Raw genomic sequence first — 27,433 nt, 5'->3', positions numbered from 1 at the left:
CAGAAAGGTGGTGTACCATGGCTGGCGCGCCCATGTTGGAGCAACTAGGATAAGCGTCAGTGAGTGCTGTCGCAGTTTGCGTGCCACCAGCGGTATTAATGGCGCTGGGGGAAAAGCGTACGCAAATCTGCCGGACCAGTTCATCCATAACGCATTGCCCTGCGATTGTGGATGTGGGAACCTAGCGGCAAAGCTTTGGCATTTTGCGTTTGTTTGCGGCGAATAGGTCTATCTCTGGATGACCCCACTGTTGGAAGTACGGTTGGAGTACTGATGGGTGTAGCTCCCACTCGTGCATCTGGTGGCTGTGTCTGCTGAGCAGATCCGCCATCTGGTTGTCCTTGCCCGGGAGGTGTTCCGCTATGAGGAACATGTTCCTCTGAATGGCCCACTTCCACATGCTCTGAGCCAGATGAGACAACTGTGGAGAGTGTGTTCCTCCCTGCTTCTGTATGTAGTACATGGCAGTCATGTTGTCCGTCCGGATCAACACGACTTTGTTGCACAAGTGTACTTTGAATGCCTTCATTGCCAGGAAGATTGCCATCAGTTCCAGAAGGTTGATGTGCATCTTCTTTTGTTGTGTTGTCCATAGTCCCTGCACTGTGTAATTGAGTACATGAGCTCCCCATCCCTGGAGAGACGCGTCCGCCGTCAGTATTATTTGTGGAACAGGCTCTTGGAACGGTCGGCCCGTGCAAAGGTTTTGTGGATTCCACCAATGCAGAGTTGTATGCCCGACCGCTCACCAACACTAGGTCTTTTAATTGCCCGTGAGCCTGATTCCATTGACGTGCTAAGCACTCCTGAAGCGGGCGCATATGTAGTCTTGCGTGCGGGACTATGAAAATGCAGGAGGCCATCATGCCTATCAACTGCATGAACACTCTTGCAGGAAGGGAGTGTTGTGGTTTGAACTTGGAGATCAGCAGTTGCATGCTGTTGATCCTCACTAAATTTGGCTGAGCTGTGGCTGCCAGAGTGTCTATTGTCGCGCCCAGGTACTGTTGTACGTGTGCGGGTTGTAGTTGTGATTTTGGGTAATTTAGTGAGAATCCCAGACTGTGAAGAAGGTGAATGGTGAGGGACATGTGGCTGGCACATTGCTGGGCTGACTTTGCCTGAACAAGCCAGTCGTCCAGGTAAGGGTAGACGTGAATGTGTCGTCGCCGTAGATGTGCAGCCACTGTAGCTAGGCACTTGGTAAAGACCCTGGGTGCTGTTGTCACGCCGAAGGGGAGGACTTTGAATTGATAGTGCTGTCCCTGAATAGTGAACCTGAGATATTTCCTGTGTGATGGGTGGATGGGTAAGTGGAAGTACGCATCTTTGAGGTCTAGAGTGGCTAGGAAGTCTCCCTGGCTGAGCAGCGGGAGAACCTGCTGTAGGGTGAGCATATGAAAATGCTCCGACAGAATGTAGTGGTTGAGGGGTCTGAGGTCTAGTATAGGTCTGAGCGACCCGTCCTTTTTTTGGGATTAGGAAGTACAGGGAGTACACCCCTGTCCCCTGCTGGTTGACGGGTACGACCTCTATTGCACCTTTTTGCAGCATACTTAGCACTTCCTGCTGCAATAATGCTAAGTGCTCTGCGGACATAGGACGGTGCTTTGGCGGTATTGTGGGTGGAGTGGAGGTTAATTCGAGACAATAACCGTGCTGGATAATATCCCTGACCCACCTGTCCATGGTGATGGATTTCCACGTGGACAGGAACCGCTGGAGGCTCCCCCAGACAGGTGTTACGTGGTCGGGGGGAAGGGAGATGGCGTCCCTGTTTGTTCTTGGGTGAGGACCTGGTGTTGCCGCAACCGCGTCCTCTGCCCTTGGTGCTGGAGCCACGATATCCACCTCTGTTGTTTTTATCGTAGGTACTCTGTGTGCCCCCTTTATTGTAGGTCTGCTGTGTCCCCTGTCCTCTAGCTGCTCCCCTATTCTCGGGGAGACGAAAGGAGCCACTACGAAATGACTGCGTTTGCAGAGCCCCCATTGACTTTGCAGTGTCAGTGTCCTTTTTTATCTTTTCTAAGGTGGTGTCAACTTCTGGTCCGAATAGGTAGTCGGGGTTGACAGGCTGATTTAGGATGTTGTTTTGAATCTCAGGTTTGAATCCGGAGATTCTTAACCAAGCGTGTCGGCGTAACATGACGCTGGTGTTTATCGCCCTCGCAGCTGTGTCGGCAGCATCTAGTGCGCACTTAATGGATGCGTTTGTAAGAAGTTGTCCCTCTCTGATGAGGAGCTCCGCTGCCTCTTTGTATTCGTCTGGCAGATGTTGGAGTAGTGACTCTAGCGTGTCGTAGTGTGAACGATCGTAGCGAGCCAGGAGGGCCTGTGTATTGGCAATGCGCCAGATGTTTGCTGCTTGAGCTGCAATCCTCTTGCCTGAGGTCTCCAGCACTTTGGACTCCTTGTCTGGGGGAGGAGCATCACCAGTTTGCGAGTGCGCTCGTTTGCGAGCGTTAGCAACCACCATGGAGTCCAGAGGTAACTGACCTCTAATGTACATAGGGTCCCCGGGCGCAGGTTTGTATTTTTTTTCAATCCTGGGGTTGAGCACCCGTGCCCTGGTTGTTTCCTTGAAAATGTCCTTTGCTGGCTTGAGAACACCTTTCAACATGGGCAGAGTCTTGACAGTCCTCTCAGAGGAGGCGAAAGTGTCCACTAGGAAGTCGTCCTCAACTGTATCAGAGTGGAGTTGCACTCCATGATTGGCTGCAGCACGTTCTATGAGGGCATTGAAGGCAGCAGTGTCCTCTGTGGGAGATGTTTTTGCGCCGTAAAGCTGCGTGTCCTGGGTATCTGTTGCGGCACCCGGGTCTGCAGGGTCATCCCAAGCATGATCTGGGTCCTGCTCCTCCTCAGGATCTATATCCCTAGGGTAGGTGATATCATCACCCATGTAATCCTCCATTGCGTCCGTGTCGGAGGGCGTCGGAGAAAAGGACTGGGGATCCGGATAGGAGGTATGCAGGCGTTCGTATAGAACCGGTTCATCTGCTGGCAGTTTCTGCTTCGGAGGGATTCTGTAAGAGTCCAAGGCCTGCTCTGGCGTGACCTTACGTTTTCGGAGCATGAGTCTGCCGGTGTCGGCGTCGATGAATTGGGACGGTGAAGGCTCAGTAGGAGAGTGTCCAGTAGATGGGGACCTTGTCTGGCGGACACGTGTTCGGATCTCGAACATCTTCGGCGCCGTAGACAGCGGCAAACCAAAAGTGATGTTGGTTGGTGCCGAAGGTGCCTTTGGAGCCTTTTTTGGGTCGGGGCCCGACGTGGACTGGAGGGCTGCCCGTTCTTTAATGCGTTGCAATGACGCCGCAACTTGTCGCACCGAGAACGCCGAAGGTTCTTTGGTGCCGAGTGGTTCTGTAGAGGTAGGCGTGGACTGCTTCGGAGCCACTGGGTCATCGAGTCGAGGAGTGGTAGTAGCGTTTGACGGGGTCGATGACTTGACCCGTGTCGCTGCCTTCGAAGTGGACTCCGATTGAGCGGCCATCTTAACTTTGGTGGTCGGGGTCGATTGCTTCGGTGCCGGGGGCCGAGGCGCTTTTGTGGTACCGATGGCCTTCCTTTTCGGGTCGGTACCGATGTCCGCAGCTGCGAGTTCGGCGCCGAAATCCCTTTTAGCGCGTTCGGAGCCGACGGTTAGTGCTGGCGTCGAAGGAGTGGAGGTCTTCGAGGGCTTCGAGCCGACCACTGCTAGTTTCACTTTCGGTTTCTGTGGAACCGGTGCGACGATTGGTTTCGGTTTCGTTGAAGGGAAACCAGTTTTTTTTCGGTAATAATGGCTCTTGCTGGATGTTCGAGGCCGGGCCTGAAGGCGGGGCCGAAGAACTGCGTGATTGATCTCGGGTAAGGCCCGGAGGCGATCCCTCGACCGGAGCCGTAGAATGACGCACTTTGATAGCCTCCGTTTCGATGGGTAGGCCCTGCTCTTCACCAGAGCTATCTTCTTCGGCCCCAAAGGCCTCATCGTAGTCTCCTACCTCATCGTCGGCTTCGTCCCTGTGAAAAAGCGCTTCATCTGCGTCTTCCGATAGGGAATCGTGTTCGGAAACGGGGCTGGAGTTTATGTCTTCCACGCTTTCAACATCCTCGTTCTCGGTGCTGAAGATGTTGGCCGGGGCCGGTGCCGATTGCTGCGCTTCTAATCTCGCTGCTCGTCGATTCCGGAGAGTCTTCTTGGATCGGAATCGGACACAGGCCATACATTTGGATTCGTCGTGATCCGGCGAGAGGCATTTGTTGCACACCGGGTGGACGTCGATATGTGGATATTTGGCGTGGCATACAGGACACCGTTTGAATGGGGTCCTCGATTCCATCGTCGATGGTCGGATTAAACGGATCCGAAAACTTAAAGAAGTTTGCTAAACTAAGCAAGAAGCTGTCGATACCGAGCGGGAACAGTACCGACGAAAACTAAAGGCCTTTTGGCCTTAAACTAAATTTTCCTAACTTGAGCTAAGATAAGCACATCCGAACCCAATGGCGGAAAAAAACAATCTAAGGATGGAGAGGATGCCCATGCGCACTGTGGTCCAGGGGAGGAGTCACCTATCTCAGGATACTTCGAAGACTCTTCCAGGACAACAATGTGCAAACATCCGGACCTAACACTAGGCGGCGATCTATGCACAGATATGAATTCAGCAGCCCACATGCCTCGAACTCAACAGCGCTTCCTTTTGTCTCGGCGTACCATCACCTGGTGGTAAAAACAGGCATTTGCTGCTCTCCAACATTGAGCAGAGGTGTAGAGGAGCAGTGCTCCATCTTTGAAACACTTACTTAAGTTTCCTTGCAGCCAGTTTCCATTAGTGACAATCTACTTCCTGCTTAGGGCATGAGCTCAATTGCTAGGGTGACTCCTTGCTTTAAGAAGTTGAACTTCTAGTGATGTTGCAGGTGATTTTGTTTCACCAGTTTCTGGTGTAGTAATGTAATCTTTTGCCTGAACTCAGAAGCAATTCTTGGTAACAGGTTATTGGTACTCAACAATGCCACATTAAATATTCGGTGGAGTTATAACTTACCTTGAGCAATAAAGTTCTTTTCAAACTTTTGCAGAAATTCAAGGTAAAGAAGATCATCTGACGTCAGTGCTTCTTCCCCCACGACTGCTTTCATGGCCTGAACATCCTTGCCGATAGCGTAGCATGCATACTGGTGAGAAAAGGGGAGAATGTTCAAATGCTATGCTTTACAACCGCATACATATCTTTAACTCTCCCTATTACCGATAAGAGTTTCTAAATTAGTTCCCATCTTAAAATAGCATCACCCTTTACCTCAAAATAACCCCCTCTCTTTCTGCATCTGCAAGGCTGATCTGCCTTACCTAACAACTAACGCCTCTGGCAGATATATCTGGTTCTGGTAGTTGTGGCTGCAGCAAGCAGACCTTTAATGTTGAAGGGAGGCATCACATCAGCAGAGCAGATCCAATGTAGGGTGGATAAGAGGTAACTAGGAAAGTATTTCCTAGGCCAGCCTGGGTTAGTGCAGTGAGAAACAACTGGCCCAATGCATAACCTGAACCCTTAATGGGAACTCACAGCACACGTGTTTTGCAAAGTGGACGTTCAAAATAAACACTGCCCTATATAAGGATTCGTTACTTACCTGCAATCCTAGTTCTCTTCCAGGGGTATCCTCATTAAAGTCATAAGCACTAGAATATTCCCGCCCATGCGCGGGACCCCGGAAACACAAGAGAGAGTGTGAGAGAGAGAGAGTGAGTGTGAGAGAGAGAGTGAGTGTGAGTGTGTGAGAGAGAGAGAGAGAGAGAGTGAGTGTGAGTGTGAGTGTGAGAGAGAGAGTGTGAGAGAGTGTGAGTGTGAGTGTGAGTGTGAGTGTGAGTGAGAGAGAGAGAGAGAGAGAGAGAGAGAGAGAGAGAGAGAGAGAGAGAGAGAGAGAGAGAGAGAGAGAGAGAGAGAGAGAGAGAGAGAGAGAGAGAGAGAGACACAGACAGACAGAGTATATAAAATAAAAAAAGCAAATGCAGCCTTTCATAACAGGAAACAACAACAGCAAAGCATGTTTGAAAACTGTTTTAACCCCTTCAGCGCTGCGCGGATTTCCGCGCGGTGCTGAAGGTTCTGAGCGCGGGCGGGGCCATGACGGAACGGTTCCGTCATAAGCACAGCCCAACCGACGTGCATGACGGAACCGTTCCGTCATAAGCGTCGAAGGGGTTAATGCTTAGCACAATCTCTCAGATAGGACTGAAAGCATTGACAGCTCACAGGCTGCATTGCAGAAAACATAGCCTAGAAAGGCTGAAAGCTAACTCCTAGCAACATAGAAATAAACTGGCACCGTGCCTTTAAGGCAGCCATGACCCCTAGCTTCCCATCATGCCTCAGGGGTGACAGTTCGGTCAGTTGTTCTTTGCGGCGACTCAAAAGCAATGACACAAAGAGTTGACAATTCCTTAAAAATAAGGTTCCTTTGCCTGGGGAGGCGGGAGGGTTGCTTATGACTTTGATGAAGATACCCCTGGGAGCGAGAACTAGGATTACAGGTAAGTAACTAATCCTTCTCTTCCAGGGGATCCTCATCAATAGTCATAAGCACTAAAATAGAATAGCTAGCCTCACCTCTTCCAACTGCGGGCAAAGGAAAAAACAATTAATAATCAAGCTCAGATAACTAAACTTGAAAACCCAGATATCTTATTATCTGAACAGATTCTTCAAGGAGGCTTGGCCTACTGGAGTATCTGCCCTGGAATCAGATTCAAGACAATAATGCCTTGTGAAAGTGTGCACAGATCTCCAGATTGCTGCCTTGCAAATCTCTGCCATCGGAACGTCGTGCAAGAAAGCTATTGTAGCTGCTTTCCCCCTAGTGGAGTGTGCTTTAGGCGACAACAATAGGGGTTTATTCGCCAGCTGGTAGGCCAATTTTATGCAGGACACTATTCATCCCGAAATGGACCTTTTGGAAGCTAGAAAGCCTGTCCTCATGGAACCATAATTTAAAAACAATTGCTCTGATTTTCTTATGTCCTTCGTCCCCTCCAGATAGAACTTGAGCACTCTCTTAAGGGCTAAGGAGTGGAGTGACCTTTCCGCAGGAGTAGCGGGATTGGGAAAAAAGGACGGTAAGGAAATTGACTGATTAACATGAAAATCAGATACCACTTTCGGTAGAAAAGCAGGGTGAGTCCTTAATACTACTCTGTTGTGATGAAAAATAGTATATGGCTCTTTGGAAGACCGCGCTTGGATTTCACTTACACTGCGCGCTGATGTTATCGCGACTAAGAAAGCGGTCTTCCATGTCAAATGCTGCAAGGTGGCTTTATGGATGGGCTCAAAAGGAGGACCCATCAATCTAGAGAGGACTAGATTCAACTCCCAAAGGAGGAGAAGGAGGCCGAACAGGGGGATACACTTTCTTCAACCCCTGTAGGAAATCCTTGACCACCTGTAGTTGAAAAAAGGAAGGTTGGTTTGGAGACTTTCTGTAGGCCGTAATGGCCGCTAAGTGTACTCTGATCGATGAATACTTTAAACCTAATTTAGCCAAGTACAGGAGGTAAGGAAGAATAACCTCCTCCTGCCCTGTGGTAGGATTAAAATGATTACGAGTGCACCATAAGTAAAATCGTTTCCATTTAAATGAGTACGACATCCTTGTGGAAGGTCTCTTAGCCTCCTTTAGTATCTGCATACAGTCCTGCGGTAAATTCAAATGCCCATATTGCAGGACCTCAGGTGCCATGCTGCCAAGTTTAGTGAGCTAAGGTTGGGATGTAGAATCTTCCCGTCCATCTTGGTCAGTAGGTCCAATCTGTAAGGAAGCCTCCTGTGGGGGTGCACCGACAGCTGTAATAGGTCCGGGTACCACCACTGACAAGGCCAGTCCGGGGCTATCAGGATCATTGACATGTTGGACCGGATGAGTTTGGATACCACCTTCGGGATCAGAGGCAGGGGAGGAAAGGCGTATGCAAATATTCCAGAGCAATCCATCAAAAGAGCATTCCCCCTCGTCCCTGGACGGTGGAACCTGGAGGCGAAGGCGTGGCATTTTTTGTTTTGATCGTCTGCAAACAAATCTATGAAAGGTTGCCCCCACTGATGGAAAATTTCTGCCACTACCTCGTCGTTTAGCACCCAGTCTGGCTTATCTTCGAAGTACCAACTGAGTGCGTCCGCTCGCACCTTTCGCTCCCCTGGCAGATGCACCGCTGTGATGGAAAGGCCTCGAGCTAGAAGCCAGTGCCATATCGCTTGAGCTTCCAGGGAGAGCGGGCGAGATCGCGTACCACCCTGTTTGTTGAGGTAATACATGGTGGTCGTGTTGTCTGTCTGGACCAGGATCGTTTTGGATGTGATTGAGGGCTGAAAAGCTTTCAGAGCTAGGTGGACTGCCCGCAGTTCCAACATGTTTATATGGTAGGATTGTTCCTTGATGGACCATCGTCCCTGCATCTGCAGGCAACCCATGTGCGCTCCCCATCCTTGTAGAGATGCATCTGTTACCAAGGACTGTGTTGGCACTGGTTGATGGAAGGGGACTCCCACTACGAGATTCTTTGGTCGAGTCCACCATCCAATGGATGACTTTGCTGTTTGGCGAAAGCACAATTCGGTCCTCCCAGTGACCCGATGTTTGGTTCCACTTGTCCTCTAGGTCCTGTTGCAAGGGCCTCATTCTCAGCCTGGCGATGGGAATGAGAAATATGCAAGAAGCCATCGAACTCAGCAGAGACGCCACTTGCCGGACCGTTGGACGATTTGTCTGGAGAAGAGCTTTGCGCTTCTGTCGAACTGATGAAAGTCTCTGTTCCGAAGGAAACACTCTTCCTAGGCTTGTATCCAGAGTGGAGCCTAGATAATGGATCACCTGAGTAGGCCGGTGAACCGATTTCTCCATATTCACGTGCAGACCTAGCCTGCGGAGTAGAGATAGACACATTCGGAAGCTGCTCTGTACTTGCTGAGGGGACGGACCTTTCAGGAGCCAATCGTCCAAGTACGGATATACGAACAGACCTCTTCTGTGTAGAGCCGCCGCTACCACCGCCATGCACTTGGTAAAGACTCGTGGGGCAGATTTTAGACCGAAGGGCAACACCTTGAACTGGTAGTGATTGTTGCCCACCACGAATCGCAGATATTTGCGATGACGGGGAATTATAGGAATGTGGAAATACGCATCCTGGAGATCCACTGAACACATCCAATCGCCTGTCTGCAGATGTGGACATATTTGATGAAGCGCCAGCATGCAAAATTTCTACTTCAAGATGATTTTGTTCAGCGCTCGAAGGTCCAGGATAGGTCTGAATTTGTGCTCTTGATCTCTTTTTGGTACAAGAAAATACCTGGAGTACACTCCCTTCCCCCGTTGAGAGGGAGGAACCTTCTCTATGGCCTTTTTTTGCAGAAGGGTTATCACTTCTTGTCGCAGCAGCTTTAGCTAGTGAGGACAAGATCTTTTTGGAGGAATGTCCTTTGGAGACACACAGAAACGTAGTGCGTATCCATTGCGCAGTATACTGAGCACCCAACGATTTTTTGTTATGTTGCACCACTCTTTCAGATGATGTGAAACACTACCTCCCACTGGAGTGGGCAACGGCGGCAGAGGTAGGTCTTGCTCATTGCTTCCCCGCTGATCTAGTTGTGGAAGAGGACTGCTGCGGATTACCTCCTCTACCTCTGTTCGACTTTCGGCTTTGGAACTGTGATCTTCCTTGGTTTTTGCTTTGGGACCACTGAGGGGTTTGAACTCTGTTGATATCCCTTGCGTTGGTTGGGTCTGTATCTGCGTCCAAATTATTTTTTCTTATCTAACCCCACCGCCTTCAGAGTGTCTAATTCGGCTTTCCTTCTAGCCATCTCTTCATCTGTATGGGAGCCAAACAATGAAGAACCAGAAAAAGGCAGGTTAAGGATCCTCTGTTGAGCATCCGGTTTGAGACCTGTAAGCCTTAACCAGGCAGACCTCCTTGCGCAAATGCCATGCGCATACGAATGCACCGATAGTGTGGCACCATCCGCTGCAGTGCTAATCATTTGGTTAGCTACCAGGGATCCTTCTGTAATGACCTCCTAAAAGTCTTTTTGATCCTCCTTTGGTAGTTTCTCTTTGAAACGATCCAAAGAGTCCCATAAGGCTCTGTCGTAACGACCCAATAAGGCTGCTGCGCTGGAGACTTTTAGCGATGAAGCTGCAGACCCACAAACCTTTTGTCCCAAAGAATCCTGGGACTTGCTCTCTTTATCCAGGGGAACCAACGCATGTGCAGAAACTGCGTGCGTTTTACGTGCCGCTGCGACGATAACTGAATCTGAAGGAGGATCTGTTTTCAAAAACACCGGGTCCGTATCAGCAGGTTTGTATTTTTTCTGTATTCTGGCAGGTGTAGCCTTAATAGCAGAGCGTGTTAGAAAAATGTCCATCACTGGTTACAGAAGCCCAGGAACCAGAGGTAGCAACGTACGAGAAGCAGATCATTGGTGCAGCGTCTCAAAGATCATTGTCGTTGCGACCTGAGGAGTGGACATCTCAATGTTCAGCTTCTGGGCCCCTCTTTGTAGCACATCATGATAGGTGTTAATGTCATCTATCGGAGACACTCTCAACTGTGGGCTGTCCGATAGAGTAGGTGAATAGTCTCCTTTAGAGGAGTGGGTGGAGGAAGATGACCATGAAGGAGACCTCCTTCTTCGGTGATGGGAAGCAGAAGGCCTACGCTCTTGAGATCTTCCTGTACGGCGCTGACGTGCAGGCGAAGGCGAACTATCCACCTCTTGTACCAATTTTTGTAGGGGAGATCTGTGGATAGGGCTAGTATATTCTTCCTCCCTTCTTGGTGCTCCCGTCGGATTCTTGCTCCAGTGATGGACTGATAAAAGCCATCTTGGGGATAGGTGAACAGAAGGAGAGGCCCTCCTGTGATGTGATAAAGATCTCCGTGACCTTCTCGAGTGATGTTCTGGGGACGCAGATGGAGAAAGCGTCGAAGGACGTCTCGAGCAATAAGAAGATTAGTGCTGAGACGTTGACTCCGTCACTAAAACCACTGAACGCTCTCCAGATCTCACCGATGTGGGTCTCAACATTGAGCGTATAGCTTGCTCCGATGGAGCCCTTCTCGACGTCTATCTAGATCTTCTTCCAGCCGTTGAACGTCGACCAGGTTCTGGGATTGATTTTGTCTTCGACTCTGCGTGTTTCGACGTCGAATGTCTCATCGACGACGGTAGGGTACTTCGGTGTCTCGACGTCGAGCGATGTAGGATCGACGACGCCGAAGGACTTCTTCGCCTCGACGCCGATCGTCGGTGGGATGACAACGGCGGAGGGATTCTGGTTCTCGATGCCGATCGTCGTTGGGATGACGACGGCGGACGGCTTCTGGTTCTTGACGCCGATCGTCGTTGGGTTGACGTCGGCGGAGGGCTTCTGGTCCTCGACGCCGATCGTCGCCGGGATGACGACGGCGGAGGGCTTTTCGTTCTCGACGCCGATCGCCACCTGGTTGACGACAGCGGAGGTCTCTCTCCCCTCGACGTCGATCGTCGTTGGAGTGATGACGACGGAGGATTGCCAGCCTTCGACGTCAAACGTCGAGCCGACGCCGGCGTAGGGTTGCCGATCCTCAACGCCTATTGTTGCCGGGTTGACGATGGCGGAGGAATTTTGCTCTTCGACGCCGAAGGTCGCCGAGTTGACGTCGGCGGTGGACTCCTTGATGCCGATCGCCGCCGAGTTGACGACGGCGGAGGCTCACGAATCCTCAACGTCGCCGTTGAATGTAGGCACGTACCTGAATGCCTGTGTTCTCTCGACGGCGAAGGTCTTTTCTTGGACTTATGTCCCACCGGTGGTCGTTTTCTCAGCGCCGAGCCCGACGCTGATGGATTCCTACTTCTAGAAGAGGATCTGGGCCTCTTAGAGCCCTTTCTCACTGGAGACCTGCCTCTGGAAGCCTTTTTCTGCCAGCCCATAAAGAGGAATACGCTCTCTGTCTTTCAAAGTTCTTTTAGAGAGAGACTGGCAATGAGGACAAGTCTTAGGAACATGATCCTTAGGCAGGCAGAGAATACAGACTGAACGAGAGTCTGACCTGGCCTTCTTTTTTCCACAAGAAGGGCAGGGATCAAAAAGGGATGGCATTTTGAGAGGTAAAAAATGCTAAAAATAGTCAGAAAAAGTAAGCACCTTACTTGACTAGATGTAAAACGTCGAAGTAAGATACATTTTTCCTGAAAATTATAGGTTACTTCTGAATAAAACCAGAAAAAAGTGGAGCTGTATAACCAGGCTCCTGACTGAAGGAGCCGGAAAGAACAACTGACCTAACTGTCACCCCTGAGGCATGATGGGAAGCTAGGGGTCATGGCTGCCTTAAAGGCACGGTGCCAGTTTATTTCTATGTTGCTATGAGTTAGCTTTTCAGACTTTCTAGGCTATGTTTTTTGCAATGCAGCCTGTGAGCGGTCAATGCTTTCAGTCCTATCTGAGAGATTGTGCTAAGTGCCAAGCATTAAAACAGTTTTCAAACATGCTTTGCGGTTGTTTTTTCCCTGGTTTTTAATGTATTGTTTATAATATACACAGGAGTCCTTACAGCAATATTCAGCTCTGGTTATGAAAGGCTGCATTTGCTTTTTTTAACATAGAGCTAGAGATAGATAGATATATGTTTGTCACATATATGTTTGTGTTTCCGGGGTCCCGCGCATGGGCGGGAATATTCTAGTGCTTATGACTATTGATGAGGATCCCCTGGAAGAGAACTGCCACTTGGCATTTTGTCGTCAAGTCCCTCTGTTCCATCACGACCATTACATTGCATGGGTCTTCATATTTAACATGGAAAACTGGTCATACTAAAGAGTTTTTGGGACTTGGACACAGTCATTGTTATAAAGAGACAGACTTGGGGGAAATCATAAAATATCAAGAAAGCCAGCTGCAAAATAGAAATAATTCCTGGCTTTTAACCCAACAGTCGTCTTCCAGAAAGAAAACAGGACACCCACTGGCTGAGAAATGATGAAGAAAAGTACATTTAACTACACATATAAATGTCAAGAGAACAAATCGGGGAGGGGGGGGGGGGGGGGAGGCATAAAACAACTGAGTAAGAGACCCTGCTTTAAAAATAATCAGGGAAAATAGAATACGAGTAGAGAACAGTGTTGAGTAATCCTACTCCAAAGGCCACTGAAAAATGCACTTGGAGGTAACTGCACCTTTACTGCTATTTTGGGGTAGTGAACCTTTCATGTTCCTCTTTTAGTCTATCCTGTGTGCCTGGTATTAGGGAGTGTGGAGACAAAGGAGGTGGATCTGGAGAAGGCTTGGAAGGCAGTGATGGAAGGGATGTAGAGTCAGTAGCCATATGTCTAACTCTTAAGGCTTGATGGCGCTAATAGAGGAGAATGGCCTTCTACTTCAAAGGTGAAGCCACCTTCCTTAGGAATGAATGAATTACTTTTTTTGTGCGCTTTTAATCAAGGATGTCAGTGAGTCTTTCAGAGACCGACCCTTTCGAAGTATCTAACTGGTGTTCGAGGGGGTTTTGATGTCAACTTCAGGGGTCTTGAGATGTTGCCTTTTTGACATTGACTTTGAGAGGTCGTGCCAACAGCGCAGGGCCAAGGTATCGGAGGCTTTTCGGGCTGATCAAGGTTGAGGCTTCAGCACCTAGTGATTTTGCAGTTTCGCCAACGGGTGTGGCTTTTCAGTGCCTGGGGTGGTGAGCTGGTGATGGAGCAGGATGTGGGTCCGAGCCCTTGGCTCTGCTGGTCTTTGAGCCAACCATTGGAAGTGTGCACCTTGAAAATTTAGGTTTCTCCCGGCTCAACTCTAGGTTTGATGCCAGACTCCCTTGGGAGCACTGCTCTGCCTCAGGAGCTGGTCGCATGGGGGCTGAAGACAGACCTTGAGGCGCAGCCCCCAAACATGGTCTAACCTTGGGCTTCAGTCTTGAAACTGGTGCCTGCTGTGGTGCTGGCTCATGAATCAAATCCCTTCCTCAATGTCTTAGGTCTCAGAGAAGCAGGCCTAGAGTACCTCCTGCTCCTGGCTTATGGGGATGTGAGAAGGGCTGGCATCCTTCTCTTTGGAAAAGACAATCTCTTTGGCACCATAATGTTGGGCTTTGCCAATAACTCGGAGCTGCATCTTGAAGTGGGCTAACCTCCTCTCCCTCCTGTGTCTCAGTTTCCCAGTGGAAGGAGAGGCAAGCATCACAGGACAAATGTCTGTGCTCCTGGAAGAGGCAGAGATTGCAGACCTTGTGGCAATCAGCCAAAGTGTATTTCGCATTGCACCAAGGGCAGAAATGGAATGGAGTGGGTTTCATAACTCAGCCGTACGTGCATGCTCAAGGAAAACGTCGATGGGGAGACAGCGAGTCAAGGCCATGACCCAGAGTGTATCAAACTTTAGAAGTTGATTCTGAAAAAGGAATGTTTTGGAATGGAGAGCAATGGTCTTTGACGCTTGGGTAGAGAAGGGAGATGCGGAACCTGGAAAGGAACAGAACAGAAAGTAATCCAGTGTGTATAATACTTCGACTTTGGAGCAGGCTTCCGAATGTCCGAGCTTGATAGCGGAAGAAAATAATCTGAGATGGAGCTGTTGTGTGGATGCATTTTAGACCAAGCAAGGTTTCGTAGCAGGTCTTGGGACTTTAATTCCTTCAAAGAAAAACAAGTTGCAAACATTCGGTCCCATCACTAGATGACTGGAATTTGCAGAGCACATGCATCTACAGCCACAAATGCTAGGAACCTATTGGGTCCTAACCATCGGGTCTCCTTGGACGCCTTGCCAACTCTAGCTTGTTGTCTAGCCAGGACATCCACACAGCAATGTTTAGTAAAAGTGTGAGGAGTGGACCAAGTAGCTTGCTTTACAAATGTCAGCTAGTGGTATATTCCAAAAAAAAGCCATAGAAGCTCCTTTCTAGAAAGTAGAGTGGGGTCTGGAAAGGACAAATGGAGACCTTTTAGCTTTAGCATAACAAGTTTGCATACACTAGACAAGCCAATGAGAAATCCCTCCTTTGAAAATGGCATGCCACTTATGTGGCTTGGAGTTAGACACTAAAAGTCATTGTGTCTTACGAAAAGTGTTGGAAGCTGGCTCTGTATATGGTATGCCCACTAGCTGCTTATACCACGCACGGAGTCCAGGGATTCCCTAAATGTGTACAGGGCTAAATGTAAAACCCAAAGTGCTCTATTACTGGTAGTGTAGGTGAGCAGCTAGGCCTAACACAGAGAAGAGTAAGACATTTATTGCATAACACTGACCAATAATGGACACAACTTAAAAAGGAGATTCACACCAAGAAAAATATACTTTGTATTTTAAGACCAAGGTCTTTGTAATAAGGGAAGTATGTTTTTTATTCACTTTCAAAAGTCGACACTTAGAACATTTACTGAACAGTTCAACGTTATCCTACGGGGAAAGCAATATTGCGGTTAAACAGGTAAGTATCACGCTAACAGTTCCAGTCTACGAGACCAAAGGTCAGAAACGGGCAAGTGTCAGGTGAGTATCAAAACTGCACCTCCAGTGGCACAGGGGCGTCTGGGTGTGGTGGTCCAAATTGGAGTTCAACCCCATGCGTTTCAATGAAGACTGGGAGTGCTCAAAGCCACACTGCTTGCAGGTAAGTAGATCGGCTGCAGGGGCCAAGCTTTGGGGGTCAGGTTAAGCAGGGGGGGGGGGGGGGCAACAAAGCTGCACCAAACAAATACTACAAGCAGCACAGGGGCAGCCGGGTGCAAAATTTAGTGCCGGGTGCCCAATGCTCTTCAATGAGGATTCTGTTGTCGGAAAACAGGCGTGGCACCAGAAGTTGCAGAAGGGAAACCAAAGCCAGCAGAGGTAGGTAGAGGTGTAGGGGCACTATCAGTTCAGCTCACAAAGGTCCAGGTGCTTTGGGTGCAGTGGTGCCTTTCAATGTTGGTGTCTTCTTACCAGAGGTGTTAGCGGTCAGGGGGAGCCTCTGAATTCACACTACAGGCGCCATCGTGGAGTTCAGGAGAGGACATCCACTCGGGCCATGTGTGTCGGGTTCAGAGTGGGCAGGAGACCTGGATCCAGGGTCCTTGGAGTAGATGTCTTCTGGACAGGGCAGCTGTCTTTGGGAGATTGGAGTCTTTTTCGGATGTGTGCCATGTGGAATCTTCACTTTGTTCTGCACCAAAACACACAGCCTGCAAAGGCAGTGTGTGAGTGTAAAGGTGCAGGGCCGCTAAGGGTAGCACAATACGCGCTGCGGCCCTTAGAGGCCTTTCCTAGACACAGAGCCCTGGGTACCTGTAGTACCATTTACCAGGGACTGTCCTGTGGCCAGAGTGCGCCAATTGGGTTTAGGCTTCAATGCAGTTTTAAGGAAAGAACATAGGCCCTGGGTAACTGATTAGCAGGAGCCCAAGGCACACTTAAAAGCACATCAGCGGTTCAGCAAAAAGTGGGGGCAACCATGCATATAGAGGGCACTTTCTCACACTGTTGACTAGGCTGAACCAGAAGGTAGAGAAAAACAATCTAAGAGTTGATGCCCATGTGCATTGCCTACAATAGGTGGAGTTATCATGCCTCGTTATTCGAAAAGACTTCTTTGAACACAAACATATTGCACACGCCCGAGCCTAACACTAGATGGCAGGAATATGTACAGCATGTGCATCTACAGCTACAAATGCCACAAACATAATATTTTTGCTGTGCTTCCAATGAAAGCTTTGCTTTCTGCTTGGTGCTGCAAACACAGGGCTCCAAACAAGTTATTCCCTGCCTACTCCATATAAATAAGAGAAAAAAGTAAATAAACACACTCCAATTTGGTAGAGGCAGAGAGAGAAATCAGTTGGTGGGAGACATGCTGCTGGTTGGGACAGCACACAACTGAACTGAAGAAATTCTGGTCCATGGGGATTACATGGCTATGCAACAAACCTAATTGGAATATAACACCATATTATTTGTAGTTGCTGAGCTACTCATTATTGTAAGAACTGCACATGAAAATATAAAATATCAAGGTTTGTGTCTACACAGACTCTGGGGTTTCAGGTAGGGCCGTCCAAGCTAGAATCTATAAAACTAGGTCTGATAGGTCTGTCGCATTCTAGCCACCCCTCAGAGGTGAGGGAAGAAATATAAATCCATACATTTTTTCTCAATAAAGGCAGCTTCCTTTGGGGGCTAGGGAAATCTCATGGGTGTGACCAATAATTGTCTCACACCATCCTCTTAAGTTGACCCCAGTTAGTTAAAAGTTTTGCTTCTTCAAAAACCTCAGGCATATTAGTATAGACACTAAAATAAATAAACATGTTGATTTAGAACAGAATCATGCCATGAAGCCTGCATAAAAACTTTAAAAACAAAAGAAAAAAAAGAGAATGATATAACGTACCAGCTGGTTTGACACATCGGCATGATCTTTCCTCGTCATGCCCTCACCAATGGCAGACTTCATCAACCGGGACAAAGACGGGAGCACGTTAATGGGTGGATAGATCTAAAATGGAAAATAAATAGGAGGAACATGATAAGGTGGAATGCAGCAGAAGGTGTCAGTGTAAATGAGGCACCCATTGTAGACAGTACAATCAAACAACGAATACTGAAGCTAAAGAGTGCAACCTACACTTACAGGATGAATATCTCACATTGCGAAATAACAGACACCACCAATTTCAGTGAGAGAACAAATAAATCCTAAAGAACTATTATTCAGAAAGGTCTACTCATCAAGACAGGATACTATTTTGAGGCTATTAAAAAGTGCAGTAACTAAATTTTTTAGGTTTGGAATAGCAGCAGTCTCCAAGTCTGTTGGTTGTTCCTTGTTCAAACTCTGGAAATGTGCTGCCACCCAAATCTTTTTGACAGATTATTAACCAATGGAAAACAATGTACAGTCATTCTAGTATAACTGTTCACATGTAGACTGACTGCGGACTAGCAGAGTGACTTTAAATTCTCTTGTCGGAGAACACTGAACGTAATTCATCAAAAGAAGAACATAGATTCACAAGGTGGGGACAAACATATCTATAGTGTTTTCTATAGGCTACAAAACCGAATGCTGATCGGTTTAAAAGAATGTCAGGATTCTGAATGTGGCCTACTAGTCTGGACATTAAACACAAAACATGGGAAAGGACTGAGGTTAAAATAGAAGTCTGTACTTGCTTTGATTATACCACATAACTAGAATTTCTTACTGGTAGAAATAAAACCCTTTCTTTAAAGGCAAATAAATAAACAAACACCTTTTTGTGCATGCAAAGGAAGCCCTAAGAAATTTTTTCTCACATTGATCGTGCTCTCACCTGTCTGTTGTGCAGCTGTCGATCCACATAGATCTGCCCTTCAGTGATGTACCCAGTCAAGTCAGGGATGGGATGGGTGATATCTGGGATAACAGAAAGACATATGCTCATTAAAGAATAGAATATTGCAATGGTTCTTTTCCAGGTTCTGCCACGAAACAACTGCATTCCAAGGCAGATGAGAATTGTTAAAAATTAACAGTAGTGTAAAGTCTGTCTTCCATTTCTCTAGACACAGTTGTTTACTTGTATTAGGGTGCAATTAACAGAGGTTTAACACGTGGTCACAGTTGAAGGCTCTTGAGAGTTTTAGAACAGTGCTATGCGTGCACACGTGCAAGTGATTCTGGTAGTATATGCTGGGCTATCCAGGGACATCCAAGGCTCCTGTATACAAAAGACTACCAGCCAGCAGTCATCAAACATTCCCTCAATAGGGATACAAGTTAAGGTTCCTTCCACAGGATGCTTCAGTAATCCTGAAAAACGATTGAACAAAGGAGGAAATATGAGCCTTATGCGAACCAGAGCACAGCCCAGTCCGTTTGTTTTTCTGTATTTATCCACAAATGTTGCATGAATAAGGAGTCCCACCTTCCGGCTTCCTTAAAGTGGAAGTATTGCAATTCCTTATACATAGGACATTAAATACCAATGGCAACAGTTTCCCTTCATTTTCCTCTTTTAAAAAGGGAGAAAAGAAAAAGGCAGCGCAGCAATATACATCCATGAATTTTCAAACCAATTTGGTTTCATGGTTCATTTTTTAATATGTGTTCAATGTATTAAAGAAATTAAAACGAAAGATGCTTTTAAGATTGAATTGCCAGTGTTTGGTTGACAAATTTATTTTTCTGCTGAAGAGGACACCATGAGGGATAGAAAATAATTATGCATCTGGACTTAATTTTTCAAGCATTGGTAGCGTTTGTGAATGCAGATACAGCATAAAGATTCAACAATATGCCAATGGTTGACAATTCTACCTGAAATTCTTGCTTGCTTCAGACATCTAATGCCTCAAACGTTGCATGCACGTGATCCAGAACTGGATGTCCAGCATGAAGCTCAACCCAATCAATATAGATTTCCTGTTATTTGCCAAGAACAGCAAACAAGATACAGTGCAAATCTGGCTCAATTACATGAATCTTCACAGGTTCTAACCCCCCCAACTTTCACCCAATGCCAAGTCAATTAGATTCCCTCTACACCAAACTGTGCCTCAAGAAACATATTGCCAAAAAAAGAAAAACATGGCCTAGTACTGGCTCTCTCTTCTAAAAAAAGTTTAACTGTTTCTTCCCAAAAAGTATTTCAAAACTGCTGTTCAAACCCTTGTACTCTCACATCCGAAGGGTGATAATGTCTTGCTCCATGGCCTCCCAGATTCCACACTGGCACACCTTAGAGACATCCTACACACCGCACTATGTCTCGTCCAGGGCCTGAAGAAATATGATCACATCACCCCCGACCTGATGGAACTCCATTGGCTCCCTTTGCAGGCCCGCAACATCTTAAAAAAACCAGTGGCATAGTTTATAAAGCCATCACGACTAGCAACCCTTGCAAATAAGTTCAACATCTCTGGTGTTTCTGGGCACACTTGCGGCCAGGACAGTATCGGATTGCAAACTAAGAAAGGTACAAAAACAAAAAAACAAAACGAAGCAACAGGTCTTTTCCATCAACGCACTAAGGGTCTGGAAAAACATCCCAGTATCCATCAGGACCACCCCAATGCTGCTCCAATTTAGGAAAGAGTTGAAGACTCACCTCTTTAAAGAATACTACACCACAATTTATAAACCACCCACAACCCAGTTTCTTTTAATATTAATCGTGGATTTTATGATAGTCCTTATTATGTACAGCTCTCCTTTTGGATAGGTTTGCACTATAGAAATACTATATAGATATATACAATTGTGAGCATCCTGGACTATCGGACTTAAAATCTCTTGAATTTCTCATTTTGGTATAAACAATAAAAGCAGCGCGGTCACAGAAATCCTGCATTAATGTAGTCTTTCAGAACTAGTCTGTTCTATTTATATCTCGCAAACCATGTTATATTTTTGGGTTTATTCCAATCATGTTGGAGTACCAAGGCTGCACATCATTTGTGAAGCATTTAGGAATGCACCAAATTCTTCTTCTCAATGGCTAGTGGAGTCAGAGGAAGGGGTATAAACCCATACTGAAGTTGCCCATAACCACTAATTAAAATTGCCTGTTACACGGTGTGAGCCTAGGGGCATGTACATTTTTGTTTTGCCCAGAATTGTGAAAAGTTGATAACAAGTATTAAACCATGCTGACAGATGTTTTGAGAGCCTGCTTCTCTCAAGTCATATTGAACAATGTTACAATGTCCACGCTGAGAATATCTGCAATTTAGGTTTTGGGAAATAAAGAGTGCTCTGCCAGGAACTGAACCATAGTCGAGTGTTCATGCACACAGTTTTTGGCAATCTAGAGACCACAGTCTCCTTTTCTTTCAGAATTTTTTATATTAGGAAACTGGATCAAGTCACTGCTGGATACAACAGTGCACACAGAGGAAAGACGATTCCTGAAATCTGGGGGTTCTGCAACTGCAGTATTATGCACACTATAAACTCCCTCCTATTTTGGCTCAGTTATGTCCAAGTGATCAAATAATGTTCTGTAGAGAACAAAGGGCCTTTTGGAAGGCCACACAACTGCAGCTGGATAGCTTCATAGAACAAAAGTAAACTAAAGTCCTATTCATCCCAAAAAGCATGACCTGTAACAGGTGGAGTATCACAAAGTAAACTACCTGAAGTAGAGTTTCTGATGAACACCCAGTAAAAGGTGATGCAAAGGGGAGAACCCAGTCTGATCATTTACAAAGGAATTGTACCGAAGTGTGGCTTGTGCTGCTGGAGAGTCAAACAAATCAAGTGGTGACTGTGCTAGCTGCTGAGTGCCAGGTATAGCATTTGGTTGAATAGGACCATGACGAATCCTCAGAGACCTGAACACACTCTTCAGCCTGGGGTTCTGACAACCGTAAAGGAGAAGTCTACTAAATCCTTTACCCCATCTTGTGCCTCAACAATATAGTCTGCAGTCCCACCATTCAGGCTACAGAGGTACAGATCTCAACTCATGGCAAAGTTCAAGGTGGAGCACCATTTTCTTGCAGGGTACTGCAAAAGTGAGCCTGAGTGATCTTAAATCTTTTGCCTTGAATGCTAGGAAATCAAACCTAGCATAGACTGCAAGTAAGAGGTGAGACAGCGAACCACAGGGTGAGCCAGAGGGTAGTTTTTTTTTTGTTTTTTCCAAACAAATACCCAAAGAGTAAAAAGGCTACCTGTTTGTTTTCCAAAGAGACCCATGAAAATCTGCAAATCTTAGCTTTGTGGTCTAGTAATGCAATGTTCTGAGGCAGATAGCCTCTTTGTTGCTGAGACATTTGTAAATCACAAATTTACCAATTATATACAAAGCGTGAATCTTATTAGCTTTAGCCCCATTTATATGCTGTTAGGACTTCCAGGTGCTTAGGAAGTCCTTTATCATCCCCCTAAGGCTGTTGTGTGAACAGAGGCTGTTGCCACCATGTAGATTGGGGGAACTGACTGTGTGTGGTCTCAGAGTTTGCAGGGTGTAAAGGGTATTCCCTGCACTGTTGCGTCAGCACCACCCCCTTCAAGGGACGTTTTGACAGTCTGCAGAACACACATGGCTTTAGTAGTTTTATTGACCTTTTTCATGGATTCAAGGGTCTGATAAATATGTGGTGCGAAGAGATGACTGCTTGTAAGAGGCACATCCACTATCTTGGTCAGTACCTCAGGTTTTAGACCAGAAATGTGTAGCAAAACGTACCTTGGCAGCACGGTTCCCAAGTTGAGTTGTTGTTAGCTATATCTGTAGAATCCAGTGCAGATTTGAGGCATGAGTTTGGAATTTTCTTGCCATCCTCTATCCCTTCTTTAGACCTTTTTTTTGGTATTCCTCTGACAGGTGGGACATAGGGTCCTCCATGTCCTCACAGTGCTGGAGGGTATACCCATTCAGAAGGACATAAGAGTTGTGGATATGCCACTGGGTAGCTGCTTCTCTCTACTTCTTTTGCTTCACTGCCTTCAGTCTCTTGCTGTCTTTATAAGGGGGGGGGGGGGGGTTGCTCAGAGGCATCCAACATTACCTTCTTCCTGGCTGTAGATACCATCAATGGTCAGGCTCAACATGTGACTGAATATGCATGGGAATTTGAGAAGATACCCTGCATTTCTTCGCCATTATGGGTGTTGCAGGTCTTGAGGTGGCTGCTATGCAGTTAAGGATTAGGACAAGGTAGACCAAAGCTAAGCGTAAGGCACATTCAATCACACTGAGAAAAAGAGAGCCCAAATGAAATGGATAGACTACAATTGTAAGCCTAGTTCTATGCCTTTTACAGAGCTTCCTGTGCTCCATCACGTATGATGAGAAGCATTCAATCCTATCTCACATGCCATGGCAAGAACTTGTGATTCCACTAAAAGAGGCATAGTGACCCAAATCACACTCTTCCAACTAAGAATGATATTTATCTGCTAATCTCTCCATGCTAAAACTCATTGTACTGGTCAGCTCTAAACCAGACTGTGCCAATGCCGGCTACTCAGGCCTAATTATAAGTGGCTCATTAAATTACGTCCTATGAGTAAACTCCAGTTTACGAATGGGATGGAATTACAAGTTTTATTTCATTTAATAATTATCGGATGTGTTAACTAACAACATTTGTTAAATTTCTTCAGGTAAAACCTGCTGAAATTTAGAAGGGGAAAACATACAGTATTTATTTTTCATCATGCGGATTTTGGTGCGTTAAACACCAAAACCTGCATGTTATTCCTCATAAACTCATAATATGAGTTCTTTATCGCACCCGATAAAGAACGTACCCCGTTGTAGGAAAGTAGGATCTGCTTTCATGGTTACCCCCACTTTCTACTGATGTTATTCTGTTCTCCAATCAGTCTGACTGGGATCCTGCTAAACAGGACCCCAGTCACTGTGCTTTCTTCCTAAATTTGACTATGGTAAGTACTTTGGTACCTTCCCAATTGGCTATTGTTTATGTTATGGTGACTTGTAAAGCGCACGGCTGTCCCAGCAAATTGGTGTACCCTTCTAAGTCCCTAGTATATGGTACTAAGGTACCCAGGGCATAGATACACCAGGGGTCTCCCATGGGCTGCAGAATGCATTATGCCACCCATTGGAAACAACTCAAACTGTGACTACAGGCCTGCCATTGCAGCCTGTGTGAACTGGTGCTAGCACCACTCAAAACAGATATACGTTTCCTTATAGCTGAAGTCACTGCACTTTTAACCTAGCACCTGCCTTCAGGATTAAAAGGCCTGACTTAGGGGTGACTTAGAGGTTTTAAGTGTGAGGGTGCACTGCATGTGCAATACACCCCCTACAAACCCCGGAGTCGATTCTCCAGGCAGTGAAAGCGCCGTCAGCCATCGAATACATATAGTGGACCCCAAGTCAATTACGAGATGTCTAACTATATATTGGCTGCACCGAAACCAGTCATGTTTGGTATCAAACATGTCGGAATCCTACCCCAACATACCAGAGTCCAGTGTTGGATGTAGAATCCCATGTACTGGTGGGCTTCCCTAGGAAGCACCGCCCCCCAACTGTGTTCCCGGTACCAGCCTTCCAAGGTCTAACAGCAAGCTAGTGCTGCTGCCGACCACAGACACGATTCTGCTCCCCTGCTGCGGACACAAGCTCTAGCAGGACAATAGGTTTCTTGTCACAGGGAGGTGTGACCACCTCCCAGACAGGACTAAGTGTATTGGGCTGGGGTGGGGAGGGCACAGTTGGTACCCTCCTTGCATACTCCAGTTGTAACCAGTTCAGGAAGGAGTTGGCTCCCGCTCTGGTGTGAAACTAGATAAAAGACATGGGAGTATCCTCTCCTTTGTCCAGCCCCTCTAGGAGTGATCCCTGGATCGAGCCAACCCTTTCCATCAAGTACTTAAGGGCTTACCTGTGGGTGGCTCATCAGATTCATTATGGGCCAAGATTCAGATCCAAAACCTCTTCAACTTCAACCGTCTGGCCACCTTGGACTTCGTTGGACTTCGTCTGCAACCGCGACTGCATCAATAAAAACTCCTGCTGATCCTAGTCTTGTCGTCCTGCCAGTCTTGTGTGTCATCTGTGCCTGTGCTTCATCCAGGTTCTTCTCCAGGCCTGTAAGCGTCAAAGACACGCAAAGAAAACTCCCTTGGAGGGAAGGAGTCACTCCACTGCATCTGCAGGCACCACAACAGAGCAGACCGGTGTGCTGCTCCTGAGGTCACACGGACTCCGAAAGACTCAGCAACATGGATGGTGGTTCTGCAACTCCTTGGAGGCCCGCACTGTCTTCTCAGCAAGTTTGAGGCCAGTATCCCTCATCTGAACCACTAAAAGAGAACCCCTGTGCACCGCATCGACTTGCCTTTATCAAGGCTTGTTGACTCTGTCCTACAGAGATCTTTGGGCTACAAGAAGATCCAGCCTCCAGCATCTCTTCCTGCTAAGATATTCGTCCTCACCGCATCCTCTGCACCGTCGGCCTGCATCTTTGGTGAGCTGCTCGAGGTCCTCTTGCGTTTCCAGTGCCTTCGGCCTGCGTGTCCACTGGAGGGTCTATTTTGGCTGCAGTGGCCTCTACTGCGTGCTCTGGCCTGCTCTGACTCTCCTGCACTTGGTGGGTCCCTCGGACCTTGCTGGTCCCAATGCTGCACCTTTTTCATTTACACACCTGTTGCTGCTGCCAAGACTTGTTGGTACTCCCGCCAGACACCGATCCCCTAGTTCTTGACTTACGATGTGTAACAGCTCGTGAACAGCTCCTGGTCTTCCACAGTGTCACCTGGTCCTCACAGCTGCAGCAACAAGGTCTCCATCATCACTCCTGCATCTTCTGTCATCGGTAATCATTGGTCTTCCGTGCCTCCTGATCACTCTAAAATGCCATAGACTCTGTTCCTTCTGCTTGCAGGTACTCCTTTTCAAGAATCCAATCTTGGATTCCACCGGACTCCTTCACCTTTTTCATTAGAGGCATCTTTACTAAAGTCCTCCATTGTGGTCCACAGCGGTTTCCGACATCACTTCACACCAATGCACCCAGTTTCCCAGGTGTAGTTATCCTGGTTCCTGGGGTATACATGGGTGGGGTACTCTCCAACCTTCCATTTTCCACTGGGTTTCTTCAGGGTCCACTGGGAAGGGTCCTTCTTAAAAACTGCAACCGTGACTTTCCCATTGACTTGCATAGAGTACGTGGCAGTGTTTACACTCTGCACACCGCCTCCATGGGGTTCCTGTGTACTTACCTTGTGTGGTTCCTTGGGTCCCCAGCTCTTCTGAGTCTTCTGGTCCAAGTCTCGTCTTTGGTCGCAGGTCGCATTCTACTTCTTTAGTATATGGTTTGTTCTCCCCTTGGAGACCACTGTGTATTTGTGCTTAGTTGCCACTTTCCTTTTGAAATATTGTGTGCTTTGTGTTAATATCTCCGGGTAGAAGATATACCAATGTGTTATGGAGTGTGTATATTAAATATATTTATTTTTATAACTACACTGTGTGGTTCTTTGTCATTTAACCTACACTAAATGATTCTTTCTGGTAAAACAGCCTGCTTAACACTCCTTCTGGACTAAGCCTGAAGGCTGCTCTCATAAGCTTCCACTAACAGAGCTTTCTATATTTGTCTAAGACCACTAAAATTACCATATTGGATGTCTGGATTGTAGCAAGGTGCTTCACTTAAATAAGTGTGCACCTTCTACTAAGCCAGCCTCCTACACCCTTGGTATAGTTATTTATCAGAGGCGATAAATAATGCCTCACCTTGTAATCAGGCAACAGATAGAGTACAAAAGATGTACAAGTCTTCTCAGTACTAAAACCACAAGATCACATTTCACCAATCCTTCAGAAACCAAATTTGCTCCGCACTGGCAAAACTGCTCACATGCCATCAAGATGTTGACCTCACTCATTGCCTGCTGAAACAATCCTAAAGTTGTTCCTCATTAAAATGAACACCTTTTGCCCCTCTAACTCACAGTTAAGCATAAGCCACTGGAAAAGGAACTACACTAACTTGATTTGATAATAATGCTGCTCAGTATCCTCATATATTCATGGCTGTGCCAGAGCTGCGTCTTAAGAAAATTCAGACTGTTACAATAGAAATATAATACACATGTAAAAATAATTGTTACACTGGTGTCTTTTAAAACTACAATTTTTTTGTAAAGCCTAAAGGATTCCCAGTTCGAAGGAATGTTTAGGAAAAAAAGGCATATTTAGGAATAACAAGGCTACTGCTGAAATGCACCTTCTCAAATGCTAAATGCCTGAAGTAGCCGCTTGTCAATTATTCTAATGTCAGTAATAATTTAATATAGCAGGAAATTTAAAGTATGAGGCAGCCTGTAGTCAATACACAAATACAAGGATTACTCTTAAGGTTAGAGTGCTTCAATCTCTCCTCCCTACATCCCCAATGGAAGATGCAGAATAGAAAGATTGTGTATAGTGACCGCCTGCAGAATTCAAGCTTCACAGTAGGGGGACCTTACAGGAAAGCTATCTGAATGCCTCACACTGAACCGACTGGAAACAAGTGCAACAATAAAGGACTCACCATCGTTCGGCATGGTGAGAATGGGAATCTGAGTGATGGAGCCATTCCTTCCTTCTACTCGGCCAGCCCTCTCATAGATAGTGGCCAAATCTGTGTACATGTAACCTGGAAACCCACGTCGGCCAGGCACCTCCTCTCTGGCTGCAGAGACCTGAAGACAAACAATAGTTTGATTAGTGTAGGATTCAAAAGAAGAAAGTTACTTTTGGGGAAAATCTGGTACTCTTTAAATCAGATGTCTAAAACCAAACAAGGGAGCAGAAAGAAGAGCTGCTTACCTGTAAAATTAGGTCTTCTGCAAGGATATCCTCGCAAGACCCATAAACTTTCATATCCATTCCAGTCGCCAGGTGGATGTCCAACTCATCAAATGTTACATTTTCAATTCTATATATAA

General features: G+C 46.8%; 1 protein-coding gene across 1 annotated transcript in view; it reads right to left on the bottom strand.

The window, feature by feature from the left end:
* LOC146785715 (V-type proton ATPase subunit B, brain isoform) overlaps positions 1–27,433 on the bottom strand; it is a 116,293-nt gene that overhangs the window by 21,694 nt on the left and 67,166 nt on the right. Inside the window, exons 10-13 of the mRNA XM_085634943.1 lie at positions 27,037–27,187; positions 18,339–18,421; positions 17,417–17,521; positions 5,037–5,166 (exon numbers count right to left, since the gene is read on the bottom strand). Of these exons, the coding sequence (XP_085491069.1) occupies positions 5,037–5,166; positions 17,417–17,521; positions 18,339–18,421; positions 27,037–27,187 (469 nt within the window). The remainder of the gene's footprint in view (positions 1–5,036; positions 5,167–17,416; positions 17,522–18,338; positions 18,422–27,036; positions 27,188–27,433) is intronic.

This window comes from Triturus cristatus, chromosome 11, assembly GCF_964204655.1.
Source record: "Triturus cristatus chromosome 11, aTriCri1.1, whole genome shotgun sequence".
NCBI classification, from domain to species: Eukaryota; Metazoa; Chordata; class Amphibia; order Caudata; family Salamandridae; genus Triturus; species Triturus cristatus.
This window is presented reverse-complemented; position numbering and strand designations above follow the sequence as displayed.